The following is a 19,724-nucleotide window of genomic DNA, read 5'->3' as shown; positions in this document are numbered from 1 at the left end:
TGTTTGGGCGTCTTACGGGTTTAGAGACAGCCCCCAGGCATGGCCCTGGCATAGCCAGCCCCAGGAGAGGGACGTGTGTGCTCTTGTGTGGCAGGAGGAGATCTCTGTGAGGGTGTACCCTCTGCCTGGGGACCCAGCACCTGACAGAAGCTACTATGCAGTGGGGTGCTGAGCTTCACAGGGCATGGGTGCAGCTGTGTCTCCTTATCCAGGACACAGACCTCCTCCCCAGGGCTCCGGGGCAGACTGGGAGAAGAAAGCGCCCAATCAGTCACCCCGGAAAGAAAGCAGAGTTAGAGAGGCACCCCCGGCCCCCCAATACTGCTTCCTTCCGTCCTGTGGAAGTGGCTGCATTTCTCCTGAGGAAGATTCAATGGAATCCCCTCCCTCTTCCTGTGGGCCTAAGGGAGGACACCTCCTGATGGGAGGGTAATGCAGGGGCGCCTAACCTTGGCAGCACTCAGCTCAGGTCCCCATGTCCTCCCCTTCCTATGTCTGCCTCCTCCTCATGTCTTTCTCCTCCTCCCACGTCCTCTTCTTCCTCCCCACGTCCTCCTCTCTCCGTGTTCTCCTCCTCTTGCCTCTCACCAGCTCTGACTGGCATCCTGTTGTCTGCAGGGCACTGTGGTGGCCACGATATGTTTTACATGATAAATAAAATGTATAGTGTGTTGGTTGGTAACGAGGATAGTAAAGAAAACTAAGGCAGGCAGAGAAGGAGATAGGGAATACTGGGGGTTGGGAGTTGCAGTTTTAAAAAAACGAGTGGTCATGGATGGCCCCCTTGGTAAACTTGACATTTGAACAGACAAAAGGGGGAGGTTAGGAGCTAGAAAGGCAAGGGGGGGAGCAAGAAGACCTTAAGTAGTGCAGTTGGGGGGAGGTGGTTTGGATTCATGCAGTAATAATGGAAGTGGTGAGAAATGGTCAGAGTTTGGATATATTTTAAGATACAGCTTTAGAATTTATTAACTGGATGTGGAGTGTGAAAGAAAAAGAAATCAAGGGTGGCTTCAAGGTCACTGACCTGATCTACTGGAAGGATGGAGTTGTCATTTGCTGAGATGGGGAAGACTGCAGGACTGGCAGGTTTGGGGAGATCAGGATTGGTGTTTTATGTACAAGGTTTGAAATGCTAATTAAAAGCTAGCTGCTTTAAAATGTCAATTATGCTTATATCTTACTTGACTTTCCATTATGTAGCAAGGGAAGCAGGGGGGGGGGAGAGGAATTTCTATTTTGTTGGAGTTAGTAAGTACTCTCAGAAGATTGAGGAATTTTTTTAGTTTTAGCCAGAGTATTTGTCAGTTTTTCCAGGCCCCTTTCACCGTTTCCCCGATGTGTTTATTTCATAAATCTCACTGATCATTTATTACCTTTTTTGTTAGAAAAAGGGCCTGAAGATAAACTTAAGCTTATTTTAAAATTTGTTTTTCCTCTTACACCTTTTTTTTTTTTAGGAGAGATGGTAGAATGTGATTCAATTCATGCTACATCCTTCCTTGATGCTATATGTCCACTTTGTTTTATTTGTTTTTTATTTTTTAAAGATTTTATTTATTCATGATAGAGAGAGAGAGAGAGAGAGGCAGAGAGAGACACACACAGGCAGAGGAAGAAGCAGGCTTCATGCAAAGAGTCCGATGCAGGACTTCATCTTGTGACCCTGGTATCACGACCTGAACTGAAGGCAGATGCTCAACCTCTGAGCCACCCAGGCATCCCTCCACTTTGTTTTAACCCATTTTGTAAATATTTAGTTGCTGTACTCTTTGGGGTGGGCAGGTATTAAAAGCCGCTTTAGTTGATACTGAGCATTTTGACTATCATTTTCTTGTGGTTCCTTGCCAAGACCTGTTTCAACATGTTGCAAAGGTTTTTCTTGATGTGCTCACAGAATCTTAACTTTATTACTTGGTGATTCCCCCAGCTCTTACACCTGTTGTCTTCCAGGGGGTGCTCTTGAGCGCTACCCAAGAGAGGAGGAGTTCCTGAAACTCCGATATTCATTTGGTAGATAATGGTTGTAAATTAGACTTCCCCCTAAAACAATTAACTCATTATCATCACTGTGGAGGTTGGAGCCTGCCTGAACCTGTTTCTGTTTCAGGCTTCACCTGAGGGAAGCATGGATGGTTCTTACCCTTAATTAAGCCTTTGAGTTTTTTGTAGGATCTGAACTTAGAAAGGGATCAGAAGAGTATCAAGAACTTCATATGAATATATTACATTTGTGTAGGGCGCTCTGATACGTGTCATTTTTTCTTCTTCTGCTATTTTGTACATCTTGAGAGAATTTTCTGCTTTAGAAGAGATTTCATAATGCTTTTTTCCTTTCAGATTTATCCACAGACTGCAATTTCTTCCCTGCCAAAATGACATCATTTGCCACCTCTGCCCAGTGTTCAACTTCTGACAGTGCTTGCAGGATCTCCCCAGAACAAACCAATCAGGTAAATCATTTTTAGGCGTTCCTAGTATTCTGTATTCTGACTGTAGGATTTATGTAGAGCAAAAAGGATTATTTTTTAAAATGGCATATTAGGGAAAACCAGGAAAAGGTGTCAGTGCTCAAAATTTGAATTGATTATTGATTAAAGATGTAGAGTTTACAGATTGCTCAAAATATGGGACATTTTGAAAACTATTGCATTTTAGGGTATAAGTGGCTAGTGGAGAATTTGGGGCCAAATTATATGTTTGTTTTCTCTCTCATTTCATTTTAACAAGCATGTTTTCTTTAAAAATTAATTTTGAATATAGCAAATGTATTCTCATTAAAAAATTCAATTTTATAATGTGTTTATCATGTATTTATCATAGACTCCTTGACCATCTATCTCTTCCCTTCTTCCCCCAAAGTCCCTTCCTCCTAAGACAACACTGTGTCTTATTCCAGATCTTTTCCTCTAACATATAAAGATACATAATTTTTGTTTTGTGTTTTCATAAACATTGCACAATATTTAATATTATATACCTTAGTATATGATAAAGGTGGAATTTAGATTTGTTGGGGGAAAATGTGGCTTATATAATAGATAGTTTTGATGTAATTGTCCATCTCTGGAAGGAAACAAATGAAGTCCTCAAACTTTGTATAAAAAAACAAATTCCAGATAGGTGAAAATTTAAATGTAAAAAGCGAAATAATATTAGAAGAAAACTTAGGGGATGCTTATGAAAAGAGGGGCCTTAAATAAGACAAAACCAAAGAGGCTGTAAGAGGAAGAGAGACAAGTTTGACCATAAAAATTTTAAAGATTGTGTGGCTAACGACAGACACAGTAAGAGTCAAGATAACGTCAAAGTTACTATCCCTGGTGTGTTTATGCCACATTTGGCTTATCTGCTCATCTGTCGGTACTATTTGGGTTGTTTCCATTGTTTGGCTAGTGTGAATAATGCTTCTGTGAACACTGGTGCACAAACACTTATTTGAGTCCTGCTTTCAGTTCTTTCGAGTATATAGCAAGGAGTCGAACTGCTGGGTCATTTGGTAATTCTGTCTTTAACTTTTTGGGGAACTGCCAAACTATTTTCCATAGCAGCTGAACCATTTTATCTTCCCACCAGCAGTGCACAAGGGTTCCAGTTTCTCCATATCCTTGCCAATACTTATTTTTTTCCCCTTTTTTTCTTTTTTTATGGCCATCCTAGTAGGTGTGAATGTGCTGCTGTCTTTTAGAAATCAGATTTGGCTAAAGAGTTGCCTTCAGGGAGACAGAACATGAAGACTCCTAACTCTGGGAAATGAACTAGGGGTGGTGGGAGGGGAGGAGGGCGGGGGGTGGGGGTCAATGGGTGACGGGCACTGATGGGGACACTTGAACGGATGAGCACTGGGTGTTATTCTGTATGTTGGTAAATTGAACACCAATAAAAATTAATTTATAAAAAAAAAGAGTTCCCTTCAGGAACTAGGCAAGTAAGACTTTAATTGATACCTTTTGTTTTTAACTATCACAGAACCATGCAAATAACATTTATATTCTTTTTTTTAAATTTTTTATTTATTTATGATAGTCACAGAGAGAGAGAGAGAGAGAGAGAGAGAGAGAGAGAGGCAGAGACACAGGCAGAGGGAGAAGCAGGCTCCATACACCGGGAGCCCGATGTGGGATTCGATCCCGGGTCTCCAGGATCGCGCCCTGGGCCAAAGGCAGGCGCCAAACCGCTGCGCCACCCAGGGATCCCTAACATTTATATTCTAAAGTAATTACAGCAATTTTTGCTTTCAGCAACTTTTGTTTCAGTGAGTAATACTCAGTTGTAAGAGATTTAACTGAAAGGTAAGCATGTAAGGTGTTAAAAACCCATATTTTGCGTAAGGGAGGGAAAATACAGAACTTGGCTTTAATAATGATGTGGGAACTGGGCTAGCTGCACAAGGCATAGTTGACAATCCCGCAAAAAATCCCCCCCCCCGTGGTATCCGTGTGATAGTCTTTAGGAAGTTTCCAATTGCCTTCACGTTAATGCCTTGCTAGAGGGAAAAAGCAATCTGTAACTTAACAATGGCAAGACCTCCACTATCTTGTAGGTCCTCCTTAGCATATGAAAGTCCTTCTGAAATCTCCATTTTTGCTTAACCTCCCCCGATTCTTCAATTATATAATCAGCCACCCCTCACAGGCTCTGGGCAGCCGCTCTTCCCGTCCACAGCTTTAATAAAACCATCATTTTGCACCAAGGATGTCAAGAATTCTTTCTTGGTCATCGGCTCTGGACCTCACCTATATTCCAAAACTTCATCAATAATACCACTTAATTGTTATAGAACCTTAATTAAACCTTTCCTTTTTGAGCTTATTTGTCCTATCCAAAATGAAGATATAGTATCAATACTCTTTTAAAAGGCTGACATAGGAAATATATACAAATGCTTTCTAAACCGGTATTTTTCAGGATTTTGGGGCCGCAGCCCCCTGATAAATAAATATTATGTGGAGATCTGATACATATACATACATATAATTGCAATACAAAACTTACTATATGTGGTGTAGACTGGTATTTCCTGTTCTATTTCACTGAAAAGTAAACCTTTATTTAGTAATGACCCACTAAATGAGTCATATTGCACAGTTTAAAAATATATTGTCTATATAAAGAAAAAACTATGAGGTACCCTATTAACAAAAGGTAGAGGTGCAGAATAAATAATAAATACTGTTATAGTTATTATAAATACTGTTATCAAATTTCATTTCAAAATAGTGTGAATATAGTATAGTTAAATCGTGTCCCGTATTTTTTCCATTAGCATCTTTACCATAAGCATTTTTTTATTTTATTATTATTATTTTTTAAGATTTTATTTATTCGTGAGAGACACACACACACAGACAGAGAGAGGCAGAGACACAGGCAGAGGGAGAAGCAGGCTCCATGTAGGGAGCCTGACATGGGACTAGATTTTGAAATATGGAGCATGGGGGTTTCATTTCTAGTTTGCTAAGTTGACTTCTTTGAAACTTCCATTAGGGGTTTCAGATATCACCAGGAGTCTCCAGGATCAGGCCCTGGGCTGAAGGTGGTGCTAAACTGCTGAGCCACCCATTTTGACTGCATAGCTAATGGAGTGCCAGGACATTTACGGAAAAAACAGACATGCCACAACACTAATCCAAGGCCAGCATAACCTGGCCAGTTTTGAGGAAAGGCCAGTCTCCCTTCTCACTTCCAATATTCTCACATATCTTCAACCTAATCCCAATTATTTTAATCCCCAGACCATCTTCCTGAAACAAACTTCCAGTGCCTTTGATAATTGTATATTATTACATTGAGGGCTACAACATCAATACTTTCTTTTTTAACAAGATATTTATTCTACTTTAGATAAGAATCTTTGAAATTCACAAAATAAAATCTTATTAATTTGGACTTTACAAATTGTGCATCTTTTTCCAAAGGGATGGAGACTGGGTTCATTTTAGTCCTTTGCAGGTTTTTCTTGTGACGTAACTGTTAAGCAGAATTAGAATTAAATTTTAAGTATGCTGAAATATAGTATTTGGCATTAAAAACAGAAACAGCAAAAATATCCAGTCTATATCCTGTATCATTATACATTCTGCCCCACCTGCCATACATTCTACATTTTTATACTTAGAATCCCTGCTTTGAATGATGGCACTGAAATCCTGTGCAAGTTCCTTAAACAACAAACATTCAAATATATTCATAAATTTTGATAGTACTAAGGCAAGAAGTGAAAAATACACATTCATTTATTTATTTAACAACAGGTCATTAAAACTTAAGTAAGGATCAAAGGACAAAAAGATTAATTTTTCAGATTAATTCTGAACATTCAACCAACAGAACCCTTGCATTCCTGAAGTGTTCTGACATATTGAGATTTTGATACAAAAACAAGATTCTATGACAACTTCTTTTTCAAAGAGAAAAAACTTTTTTAAAAAGTATGCTTAGCACCAACAACTTACAAACCATAAACACCTAAGATTACAATTTACAAATGGAATGTTTCCAAATTTGGTAATCTAGAACTTGGAATGTATTTTCCAATTGGAACAATGCTCTATAAAACTATGGCTAAGTTTCCAGAACAGATGTACAAACCCTGTTTGCATGCTTTTAATATACCATTTACCTGCAATGAAAATAACTAAACACAATATCATTGTAATATAGAAACAAAAAAATCCAAGATATTATGCTGAGTGAAATAAGTCAATCGGAGAAGGCCAAACATTATATGGTCTCATTTGGGGAATATAAAAAATAGTCAAAGGGAATAAAGGGGAAAGGAGAAAAAATGAGTGGGAAATATCAGAAAGGGAGACAGAACATGAGAGACTCCTAACTCTGGGAAACGAACAAGGGGTGGTGGAAAGGGAGGTGGGCGGGGGGTGGTGGTGACTGGGTGACGGCCACTGAGGAGGGTACTTGATGGGATGAGCATATGAGCATTGGGTGTTATTCTATATGTTGGCAAATTGAACGCCAATAAAAAATAAATTTAAAAATCGAAGATAAAGAAAATATACAAAATTCTAAAACCATGACTGTGTGGCATTAAAAAGAGTACATAACTCAAAGAAAACAAGTAAGAGTTAGCCAAAAGTCTTTGTAATGTGAATTCAGAAAGATGGTTTGGAGAAGTGTAAAAGCGTATTACAGCCAAGTTTTGATTGCCTGAAGGAAACGTCTCTTCTCTCTCTCTCTCTCTCTCTCTCTCTCTCTCACCACACACACACACACACACACACACACACACACTAGGGACAGGTAAGCTGGGCACTTTCCACCTGGAAGACAAACAGCACATTGAATTAAGGAGCACAAACACAGCGTGAGGAAGGAAAGTGAAAAAAAAAAAAAAAGGAAGGAAAGTGAGAGGGGCCCGGGAGGCAAATCTGAGCACTTTGAGAGCACAGCAGCCATCCCTAGCTCCAGAGGCCTGCGTAGTTCCCATGGAGGCCTGAAGGGAGAGGTCCTCCAGCCACGAAGAGCTTCATCTCAGGCCAGTTGTAGCAGTGGGTGTAGAGCGCGTTGGGGAACTCGCGCATCCCCCCGAAGTAGTTGGCCCACAGGTCGTCGTGGTTGAGCCAGCCTCTGCCTGCACAGGTGAGCTTGAGCTTCCGCCCCGAGGGCCTGGGAGAGGAGTCGGGGCTGGCTGAGGCCCGCTCCGCCAGGAACCTCTGGGCGCGGATGTCATAGAAGAGCAGGGAGCCAAGGCTCGTGCCCACAGTTATCATGTGCTGGTAGAAGCTCAGGGAGCGCACACCCGCGCCACCCTCTCTGGAGCACAGGGGCTGCATGTTCTGGTGACCCTGGCGCGGGTCCACGAAGGAGACGTGGGACTGGGAGCCCACCGCGTACAGGGAGAACTCGTCGCAGACGGTCAGGCACACGTTCTCTCTGCAGTAGGGCAGCCTGATGGACAGCAGCCTGGAGAGATGGCTCGGGGCTTTCCACAGGTGGAAGTACCCGTCCAGGGACACGGCTCCCAGCTCCTGGCTCTTGCCGCTGAAGGCCAGGGCCCGCACCTTGCAGCTGCAGGGGCTGGTGCTGGACCGGGGGATGGTCTGCAGGTCCCTCGGTCGGATGTGGGCGTGCACGGGGAGCCCGGCGTCGCTGTGCGAGGCGATGCTGCCTTCGAACACGTCGGGGTCCATCCGCCACAGCGCCACCGTGCCGTCGCGGGAGCCGCTCACAGCCACCGTGTCGCTCATCCAGGCGATGCTGAAGATACAGTCATTGTGGCCGTGGCGGTCGCCCAGGCACACGGGGTCCAGGGTGGGCAGGCGGTAGACCGCCAGGCTGTTGGGGTTCTCGCCCCCGGTGGCCAGAAGCGTCTTGGAGGGATTCAGCTCGATGGCGTGGATGCCGCAGGTCGGCTGGGCCCGGGACAACCAGGGCGCCCGGGCCCGCATCAGGGGGATGCGCGTGATGTGGCCCGAGTGCACGTCCACCACGAAGAGAGTGTTGCACTTGGTCCCGCACACCACCTGCCTGGCGTTCAGCCACTGCGACGCGAACACCTTGTTGACCGTGCCCAGCGCCAGCTCGCGCTCCCTCAGCAGCTCCGGCAGCTTCTGCACCGCGTAGCCGCGCAGCTCGCCCTCGGAGCCCGACAGCCCCGCGCCGCCCCGCGCGCCCACCTCGCGGCCCTTCAGGTAGTGCACCAGGGACCGCCGCGTCGCCCGCCGCCTCTGCATCCTGGGCAGCGGCCGCCCCTCGGAGGCCGCCGCCGAGCCCGGGGACGCCGAGCCCTGGGACGCCGAGCTCGCGGCGCCCGCCTCGATAGCCGGCGCTTCCCGCTTGCTGCTACCTGTTTGCTGCAGGGCCATGGTGGGCGGCGGGCGAGCGGCGGCGGGCGCGGCGGGGGCGGCGGGGGTAGGCGAGGGCGGGAAGTGCGGCCGGCGAGTCTGAGTGGGACCGGGACGGCGCGGGGGGACCCAGTGTGAGGGGGCGGAGGCTGCGGGAGGAGCCGGCGGGGAGCCGCGGGGGGCGCCGGGTAGCGCACGCCAGCCTGGGAGGGGGCGGAGGGGGGCGGAGGGGGGGGACAGAGCCCGCGGTGGGGAGCCTCAGCCGGGGCCAGCGCTCCGCGATCCCAGAGCCGCCCCCGGAGGACACATCCTAGTGCGCCTGCCCAGGCCCTCTTGCTCTCCTGTGCCAGGCGTTTCGCCAGCCTCAGGATAGCAACCGAGGAGCCTTCTTAAAATCCTTACGTAAATAAAACCTGAGAGCGAAGGTAAAGTATGACGCTGGAAGGAGCTTGAACGATTATGTGTTGAAGAGACCAATAGTGCAATCCTGGGAGACTCTGCTGCAACGAGTGTTCAGTCACCCTGAACGTGACAGGGAGTGGGGATGTTTAGCAAAGGCAGGGCGGCCCTCCCCTTAGGTCTGTCCTTGCAGCATACCTGTCTCAGCCCCTCCACTGCGAATGTGCTAAAATTCTCAACCATTTTTTTCTCTTGATTATCAAATTGAGGTCCCTGAGTTTGCACACTAGAATCACTGAGGGGCGTGTTCCGAATGTAGTTGCCTAGGCCCCACTTCCTCTGGAAGGGAAGCCGGGACCCTGTGATCCAGTGCAGCTTGAGGAACCCAGAGGACTGCATCGAGGGTGGGGGTGGAGGCTGGAGGTAAGACAAGGGTGTTCCTCCATGATGTTGCGTTCTCGTGAGCCGAATAGAAGAACCGTGAGGTGGATGTGAAGAGGTGCAGGACAGGGATACTTCTTTTCTTGCTCAAGGGAAAACAGGTTCAGTCCCCACTGTCAGTCCCAGGAGGAATCCCAGGTGCCCGGGTGTGGCCTTGTCTTGTATGGGAGGGCCCCTGGGGTTTTGAGCTGGGGTTGGGGGCAGGGGGATGCAGCGTTTTCCATAGGAAAAGGTGGTGCTGATCTGTCCGGAAGGACTAACCCCATAGGCACAATGGGAAGTGTGGGTGTTCACACTATGGGTTTAGCAGTCTCAGAATTTGGATGCATTGTATCTGGCTTTACAGCTTCAGAGTGACCAATTCGGTCGGCAATCCTGTATTTAGACACATGAAACTGCATAGTGACATGGGTGGCTGGTAGCTGACACCAGCTCTGCAGACGTCCCAGTCCTCCCCTCCAAAACTTTGTTGAGTGAGTGCATGTGCAGAGGTGAATTACCTTTTCTGACCAATCACGGAGGACTACGGGAGTTACTTTGTTGTTGCTTTTCTCTACCCTTCTCCCAGCCCTTTCTGCACCCTCACCTCAAATGCACAAACTCCAAGTACAAAAACCATAGGCCCTTTGCCCCACTCCCATCCCGTGGTATATCCCAGTACCCACTCCTCCCCCATATTCCTCCCTATGTTTAATGCTGTATCAGGAGGATGAAGGTTATTGGAGAGGGAGTGACCTGACCATAAAAAAATTTTTTACGACTTCATAATTAGAACTGACATTACTAGAGAATAAATAACTACAAATTCCTTTAACTTAATCTTCCATAATGTTTTTTTTTTAATTCCACCTCAGGAAAATGGATATTATATAGTAAGACTTCATGGCATACCCTTTACTGTTGTTGCATAACAAAATAGACTGAACATTTTGGGAGAGCGATAGATCAGATAGGTATAGATTGCTAGATCTATCTATATTTCAATTGTAAAAATAAATAATTCTCATAATAATTATTGTTTATTGATAGCCTGTTTGTGTCATTGGCTGGAGGACTGTGCTAAACACTTCAAATGCACATTCAGCTTCACAATAACTTTATGAGGCAGGTTCGATTTTTATAGCCCTATTTTAAAATGAGGGAACTGAGGCCTAGAAAGACTAACGACCGCCCCATGGACACACAACTAATAAATGGTAAAATCATGTTGTTAAATCTGTCTGACTGCAAAGCTTTGAAAACTAATAACTGCCCTATATTATTCAATAAATATGAGTTTTCTATTTCTGTCTCTTTAAAAACCATATAAACTATCCCTATGATGGAAATTTTACAGATGTTGCATCTTGTGCACTTTTGAAACATAGCCAGAATTCCTAAAATAAATGAATAAATACTGAATGCAACTTATGTACAACACTCCAAACCAAATATAAAGGCGAAAACATATTCTATGAGATATATTTTCTTTTTTATAAACTATTTTAATTAATATGAAATACAATAATATGTACCTACATTTTGGTGAAAATAAAACCCATATAAATAGTCCTGATATTATGCCTCTCTACCTTTTTGATAACATAATTATGCAATATTTATATATAATGTGTAGTCACTGTTCAGATTACTATTTTGCATTGAGAGGTGTGATAATTTCATCTAAAATACAGTACATGTAACACATTTCATATACGTCTACACTTTAACATTTCTCTGAGTTTTTTATTTAAAGATGTAAGATTTACAGACCAGAGTCAAGTGATACTGAGAAATTTAGAGTGTTGTATATCAGATTGCAAATTTGAACCTTTACTTGCATCTGATTGCTTCCACTTTTAGGAAAACACAGTGTCTGCTAAAACCTAAAGTTATACACAGTACATTTGTAGTTAAATGTAGATGAAATGACATGATAACAAAATTTCAGGTGTCTGCATGGTGTTTTGAGTGTCAGGATCCCTATTCGGTATGTTTGTTAGTTTTGAGGGCCACTGTGTATGAGTGTAAACATCTTGTCTGTCATTACAAATTTATTTCTGTATTCATTCCTGCTTTTTTTGCAACTGACATAGCCCTGGATAAATTTTTATTACCCTTACCTATGTCCCCTGAACCATATTTCCCTCCGTTGGATGGGGGCTTATATGAGTGGTTTCAGGCCACTGTCTCATTCTGTTCTGTAGTTACTTCATATGTTTAAATGTTGTTTTCTTAATCCAATTGTAAAGTCCTCAAGAGATTACGTAACATTTCTGATTTCATTCACATCACCACATAGTTCTAGGTACGCACTAAATGGTTTCAAAAACTTGTGATGGTCTTGTTAATAAACTAATAGAATATGAGAGAGAAAGCAAAATGAAATATCAAAAAGTAGAAGTAAGATATTTTGAAATCAAATTACTTGAGTGGTGAAACTGGAGGATTTGAACTGATTTGAAATAATACCGCATAACTTGTTTGAAGTTATTCTCTAAATAGTATAGACAGCTTCAAACAGATTATATGACATCCTTCTATCTATCATCTGTCTATCATCTATCTATCTATCATCTATCTATCATCTATCTATCTATCTATCTATCTATCTATCTATCTATCTATCATCTATCATCTGTTTCTTTCCAGCTTATTGGACAATTTATCAACTGTGTCTGTCCAGCTTTCTAATCTGTGAATGAAGTAAAGGATCTATTTAGACAGTAAACAAGTTAGATTACTGATTTAAAATTAGTTAAGGCAAAAGATTTATTTCTCTTCTGCACAAAAATAGATCTTATGAATATGGACTTCATAGATTGGAGCAAATTCTCAGGTACAAAGGCATCTGTCTTCAGAAATGGTGTTCTATAATCATTTGTGATATATCATGTAATGATAGAAAGTAAGGTTCTCCTTAACAATATTGATGACATCTTGTTTACATTCGAAGGTATAGCCTTTGCATTATCTTTATCAATAAACATAAAATGCTAAAAATGAAATATAGTGAGGTTTATTTTAAAACAATATATGCTAATGATACCCTGTTATTTGTAATACACCTAAGGCAAACAATTCTTGGACATTGGATAAATTTTCACCTAATCTCTAATTGTAGTAGAGTCTTACCATTTCAAGCTGTGACCTTGTAGAGTCTCCTAAGATAAGCAGCTGTGAATCTAGTTTATAGTCAGATGGGAGGCTTCCTCCAAACCTCATGATGCAGAAACTGGTAGAGATGACTCAGCAGGCTATGTTTCCTCTACAAAGGCACTACTAATGGCATATGGTGTCAGATGGGGGAACAAAGGAAAGATTTATCACATTATTTCATTTACTAGAAACAGAATCATAGAGAAGGTAATTTTGACTCCATGACCTCTTCTTTGCCCTACCTCTTTCCAACTTGTATAAGAAGAAGGAATGTGTCAGAGGCCAAGCCGGGGCTTTGTTTAATACAAGAGTAGATTCAGTGCTATTAAATGTTTTATGGAGGCACAACAGTGTAGTCGTCAAAGGAGTGGACTTCAGAGCCACATATTATGGCTTGAATTCTGGTTTTGTGGTTTGCTGGCCTTGGAACTGGGTCAGTTGGTATACTCCCTTTGCATTCAGTCCCTTCTCTATAAACATGTTAACCTTTTCAACATGTTGAGTTGGTAAGTAGCTAAAGTGTTACACTGTTGTAAAAAAACACTAGGAAACTAGACCAATAACTCTAGCTGATTATATTGGTCACTTCAAAACTATTTGTTGTGTGCCATTTAACCAACATCTCCCCATGTCTCCCACCTCCTTGCCTCTGGTAAACACTGTTCTACTTTCTGCTACTGTGTATTGAACTACTTATATTTCACATATGTAAGATCATGTGATCTTTTTCTTTCTGTATCTGTTTTATTTCACTTAATGTAATGTCCTCCAAGTTCATCCATGATGTCCCAAATGACAGAATTGCCTTCTTTTTTAAGGCTGAATAATATTTCAACATATGTACATGTCTCCCAATTTCTTCATTCCTCCATTGATGGACACTTAGGTTGTTTTCATTTGTTGGTTATTGTACCTAAGGCTACAGTGAATATAGTTGTGATTATTTCACTGTGTATATGCATAACAAATCATCAGATTGTACATCTAAAATATATACTTTTATTTAAAAAGAAAAGAAATTAAAAATAAAAAAACCTGGAACACTCTGCTTCCCTTTGGACTGTGTATAGAGTCCTAGTTCACACAAAGGGAATTAAACTAGAACTTTCAAGTTTTTAAAATTTGGCTCAATCTCCTTTCTTTTTGTACAAATTATGTCCAAGAGTAGAAAGAATGAAAACAAGGTAATAGATGGTAAGGTAAAAGATGGAAACATCACTGGTAACAATAGACATCTAAAATTCTCTAGGCTTTGAAGTGAAGGAGAGATTAATTTACATCTGCAGAACCTTATGCACTTAATGAGCTATTTTTGTTCTCTTGAATGCTATCTCTCTCTTCTGTTCCTGCTGAGTTCCAAAGACAAATCAAAATAAATTTACAGTAATAAAATTAAGGGCTTAAACATGCTGTTCTTGTATATATTCATAAAGTTTTTCCCCCACCTACTGCTCCTTGCCATGGAGTTTCAAATACTCTTTATTTCCTTGGTAGGAAAGCTATTTTATCACAAAAGTGCAAAATGTCATTTGGAAAGCTTAATAACTTTTTAAAAATTACATTGTAGACCATAAAGAATGCAACAATTTGTGGTTGTTAGAGAAATGAGTTAACATATGCATACGGCAACAATTCTTTCTTTTTTAACTTTCCAGGCAAAGACATTTTTGCAAGTATTAGATGAAATCATGTTCTGAAATTGAAATCATATGCTTTCTTTGGCATGAGAAAGACTACTGACCTTCTTTAAGTACATAAAGCGGGTGTCTCATGTTGTTTGAAGATATTTTGAGTTTACTTGTCAATGTGAGCCCTATGTGAACAAGGAGCCTTGCTTGAGCCTGTTTTGAAAGAGGAGGGAGTGCCAGATCCCAATTCTCCAGTGGAGAGCTGGCAAGTTGACCTACCCAATATTCATCCACTGAACAGAAAAATATTGATGTTCACAGAAGAAAAGAATTAAATATGCATCTTTAAAGTGTAAATAAAATGTGACACTTTATAAGCATTTGAGGATTAGGAGGCATCAGACATTCCAACTTTATTGACACATTGACACAAACTGGTAAAAAAAAAAAGAATGTCATATGGTTTACTTACTGAGTCTTGAAATTCTCATGCTAATAAAAGTATTATTACTAGAAGCATATAAATATAAAAATTATCTAATTTTACAATCTCTGCCAACAAAACAGATCTACACAGAGAAGAGGAAATAGAAGACATTCATTGGTCTTTTTTTAGCCTTGTGCTTTTATTATGGATTAATTTAACCCTCTATGAGCTCATTGATTTACAAAACTCAGGACATGAAGGTAGGCAATTTCACAGAGTACGTTGTTTCCTTGAACAGATAAGCAGATATTATTGAGACAAGTTAAGATGGCCACACACATATATTATTGTAAAACTCAATTCCTTGAGTCATTTCCTGCAATATGTAAATTGGTCCAAGATGTCACATTGAAGTTCAGCTATCCCCAAACCCTCTGACCTTGGCAATTAACAGTCTTGACAACACTGTATCACTAAGCAAAACTGGGGCAGATTGTGACTCTCAACATACATTCGTTAGGCAGCATAAATGAGTGAAAATAATGTTGCTTTCTGTTTGGGAGCATTGAAAGTGCTGTTGTTAACAAATATTTTTAAGTTGACATGGAACTTTAAAAATGGAAAACTAGGGATCCCTGGGTGGCACAACGGTTTGGCGCCTGCCTTTGGCCCAGGGCGCGATCCTGGAGACCCGGGATTGAATCCCACGTCGAACTCCCGGTGCATGGAGCCTGCTTCTCCCTCTGCCTGTGTCTCTGCTTCTCTCTCTCTCTCTCTGTGACTATCATAAATAAATAAAAAAAATTAAAGAGTTCGGTATATGTGAAAATATAATTGTAAGTTTTTGTTATAGCAACAAGAAAGATATAGGAGAAAATAATACAAGTGTAGTTTAGGGTAGATTGTCCACACTCATGGACATCAAAATAAGGCACTTGGAATTATTTAGTAATCAACAGAGAGCTCATGAATTTTTTGAGATACAAGGGTTATTTAAATATATCTGTGCTTTAAGAAAATTTAGTAGAGGACTGCAGGATTAATTAGAATGGGAAAAACCTGTAGTTGTGAGGAGTACTGGGTGTTATATGTAAGCGATGAATCACTAAATCCTACACCTGAAACTAAAATTACCTGTATGTAAGGTAACTGGGAGTTAAATAAAAACTTAGAGGAAGGATTTAAAAAAGGGGGGAAGGAACCTACAGATGAAGGGAACCATTAGGAGGCTACAGAAAAATTCCAGATGAAAATAATGAGGTACTAAGATATGGGTACAAGTAATAAAAATAGGAAATACATACAAGATATATTCTAGAGTCAGGATTGACTATAGTTGACTGCTTTGATGTGGTAGGAAACTATAATTATTCAGTTTATAACTGCAATCTCAAACTCCAGTGAAATTGTTTGCCTCTATATCTTCAGTGTTGATTACACAACACATCAGAAAATTAGTTGATGTGAATCAACCTCTCTTACTAAGCAAAGCCTATATTATAACTAAAATCACTCTCCAGCATAGTTCTCTTTATTTTTTTAAATTTTTATTTAAAATCTGTTTAACATATACTGGATTATTAGTTTTAGAGCAAGAATATAGTGATTCATATAACACCCAGTGTTCATTACATCTAGTGCCCTCCTTAATGTCCATCACCCAATTACCCCATTGCTCCACCCGCCTCTCCTCCAGCAGCCCTCAGTTTATTTCCTATAGTTAAAAGTCTCTTATGGTTTGCCTCTCTCTCTATTTTCATCTTATTCAGTTTTCTTTCCTGTCCCCTATGTTCATCTGTTTTGTTTCCTAAATTCCACATATGAGTGAAATCATATTGTATTTGTCTTTCTCTGACAGAATTATTTCACTTAGCATAATACTCTCTAAGCTTAATACCTTCTAGTTCCATTTATGTCATTGCAAATGGCAAAATTTTATTCTTTCTGTTGATTAATATTCCATTGTGTGTGTGTATATATATATATTTGGTTACTGTGGACATTGCTACTATAAACATTGGGGTGTATGTTCCCCTTCAAATCACTATGTTTATATCTTTTGGATAAATACCTAGTAGTGCAATTGCTGGGTTATAGGGTACCTCTCTTTTTAACTTTTTATGGAACCTCAAAAATACACACATTTGATTAATGTGTGCGTGTGTTACGTGTTACTTTAGATATTTAAAGTAAGACTGGGGAGGAGGGGCAAGATGGCGGAAGAGCGGGGTCCCCAAATCACCTGTCCCCACCAAATTACCTAGATAACCTTCAAACCATCCTGAAAATCTACGAATTCGGCCTGAGATGTAAAGAGAGAACACCTGGAACGCTCCAGTGAGAAGAGTCCGCGCTTCTATCAAGGCAGGAAGACGGGGAAAAAGAAATAAAGAGACAAAAGGCCTCCGAGGGGAGGGGCCCCGCGAGGAGCCGGGCTGAGGCCGGGGCGCGTGTCCCCAGGACGGGAGAGCCCCGTCCCGGAGGAGCAGGAGCTGCACCAACCTTCCCGGGGGAAAGGGGCTCGCAGGGAGCTGGGGCAGGACCCAGGAGGGCGGGGATGCCCTCGGGCTCCCGGGGACACTAACAGACACCTGCGCCCCCGGAGAGTGCGCCGAGCTCCCTACGGGCTGCAGCGCGCACGGCGGGTCGGAGCAGCTCGGAGGGACTCGGGCGGCGGCTCCAGGGAGGGAGCTGCGGGGCGGGAGCGCGAATCCACCAGCGCAGGCCCCGGAGCACAGGGCGCCGGGACACAGCCCAAGATCCGGCCTCCCCCGGGACAGGCAGAGGCCGGGAGGGCCCAGGACAGCAAGGACGCTCCTGCCCCGAGCTGAGCAGATCAGCGGCCCCGCCCCGGAGCCTCCAGGCCCTGCGGACCGAGAACGAGAGCCCCGAGCCCCGTAGTTCCTGCGGAGGCTGAATCCAGGCTTCCAGAGTTGCCATAGCAACTGCGGCTGATCCTCCTGGGGCCCAACGGGGTAAACAACCCCCGCTGAGCCCTGCAGCAGGCAGGGGCAGAGCAGCTCCCCCAAGTGCTAACACCTGAGAATCAGCACAGCAGGCCCCTCCCCCAGAAGACCAGCTGGACGGACCAGTGATACTCCCCCGTGTTCCAATACAACTTGTTTCTGGACACTCTGCACTGAGCAAAATGACTAGAAGGAAAACCTCAACTCAAAAGAAAGAATCAGAAACAGCCCTCTCTCCCACAGAGTTACAAAATCTGGATTACACTTCAATGTCAGAAAGCCAATTCAGAAGCACTATTCTACAGCTACTGGTGGCTCTAGAAAAAAGCATTAAGGCCTCACGAGACTTCATGACTGCAGAATTTAGATCCAATCAGGCAGAAATTAAAAATCAATTGAATGAGATGCAATCCAAACTAGAAGTCCTAACGACGAGGGTTAACGAGGTGGAAGAACGAGTGAGTGACATAGAAGACAAGTTAATGGCAAAGAGGGAAACTGAGGAAAAAAGAGACAATCAATTAAGGGACCATGAAGACAGATTAAGGCAAATAAATGACAGTCTAAGGAAGAAAAACTTACGTTTAATTGGGGTTCCCGAGGGCGCCGAAAGGGCCAGAGGGCCAGAATATGTATTTGAACAAATCCTAGCTGAAAACTTTCCCAATCTGGGAAGGGAAACAGGCATTCAGATCCAGGAAATAGAGAGGTCCCCCCCTAAAATCAATAAAAACCGTTCAACACCTCGACATTTAATAGTGAAGCTTGCAAATTCCAAAGATAAAGAGAAGATCCTTAAAGCAGCAAGAGACAAGAAGTCCCTGACTTTCATGGGGAGGAATATTACGGTAACAGCAGACCTCTCCACAGAGACGTGGCAGGCCAGAAAGGGCTGGCAGGATATATTCAGGGTCCTAAATGAGAAGAACATGCAACCAAGAATACTCTATCCAGCAAGGCTCTCATTCAAAATGGAACGAGAGATAAAGAGCTTCCAAGACAGGCAGGAACTGAAAGAATATGTGACCTCCAAACCAGCTCTGCAAGAAATTTTAAGGGGGACTCTTAAAACTCCCCTTTAAGAAGAAGTTCAGTGGAACAATCCACAAAAACAAGGACTAAATAGATATCATGATGACACTAAACTCATATCTGTCAATAGTAACTCTGAACGTGAATGGGCTTAATGACCCCATCAAAAGGCGCAGGGTTTCAGACTGGATAAAAAAGCAGGACCCATCTATTTGCTGTCTACAAGAGACTCATTTTAGACAGAAGGACACCTACAACCTGAAAATAAAAGGTTGGAGAACCATTTACCATTCAAATGGTTCTCAAAATATACCCTAAAAACTATAGAACACTTCTGAAAGAAATTGAGGAAGACACAAAGAGATGGAAAAATATTCCATGCTCATGGATTGGCAGAATTAATATTGTGAAAATGTCAATGTTACCCAGGGCAATTTACACGTATAATGCAATCCCTATCAAAATACCATGGACTTTCTTCAGAGACTTAGAACAAATTATTTTAAGATTTGTGTGGAATCAGAAAAGACCCCAAACAGCCAGGGGAATTTTAAAAAAGAAAACCATATCTGGGGGCATCACAATGCCAGATTTCAGGTTGTACTACAAAGCTGTGGTCATCAAGACAGTGTGGTACTGGCACAAAAACAGACATATAGATCAATGGAACAGAACAGAGAACCCAGAAGTGGACCCTGAACTTTATGGTCAACTAATATACGATAAAGGAGGAAAGACGATCCACTGGAAGAAAGACACTCTCTTCAATAAATGGTGCTGGGAAAATTGGACATCCACATGCAGAAGAATGAAACTGGACCACTCTCTTGCACCATACACAAAGATAAACTCAAAATAGATGAAAGATCTAAATGTGAGACAAGATTCC

General features: G+C 42.3%; 1 protein-coding gene across 1 annotated transcript; it reads right to left on the bottom strand.

The window, feature by feature from the left end:
- Window positions 1-7,418: 7,418 nt before the first annotated feature.
- LOC129517075 (DDB1- and CUL4-associated factor 12-like protein 2) lies at window positions 7,419-8,825 on the bottom strand. Its single transcript, XM_055336690.1, has one exon. The coding sequence runs from the start codon at window positions 8,823-8,825 to the stop codon at window positions 7,419-7,421; it is 1,407 nt and encodes a 468-aa protein (XP_055192665.1).
- Between the last annotated feature and the right edge of the window lie 10,899 nt (window positions 8,826-19,724).

This window comes from Nyctereutes procyonoides, unplaced genomic scaffold (assembly GCF_905146905.1).
Source record: "Nyctereutes procyonoides isolate TBG_1078 unplaced genomic scaffold, NYPRO_anot_genome, whole genome shotgun sequence".
In the NCBI taxonomy this organism is placed as follows: domain Eukaryota; kingdom Metazoa; phylum Chordata; class Mammalia; order Carnivora; family Canidae; genus Nyctereutes; species Nyctereutes procyonoides.
This window is presented reverse-complemented; position numbering and strand designations above follow the sequence as displayed.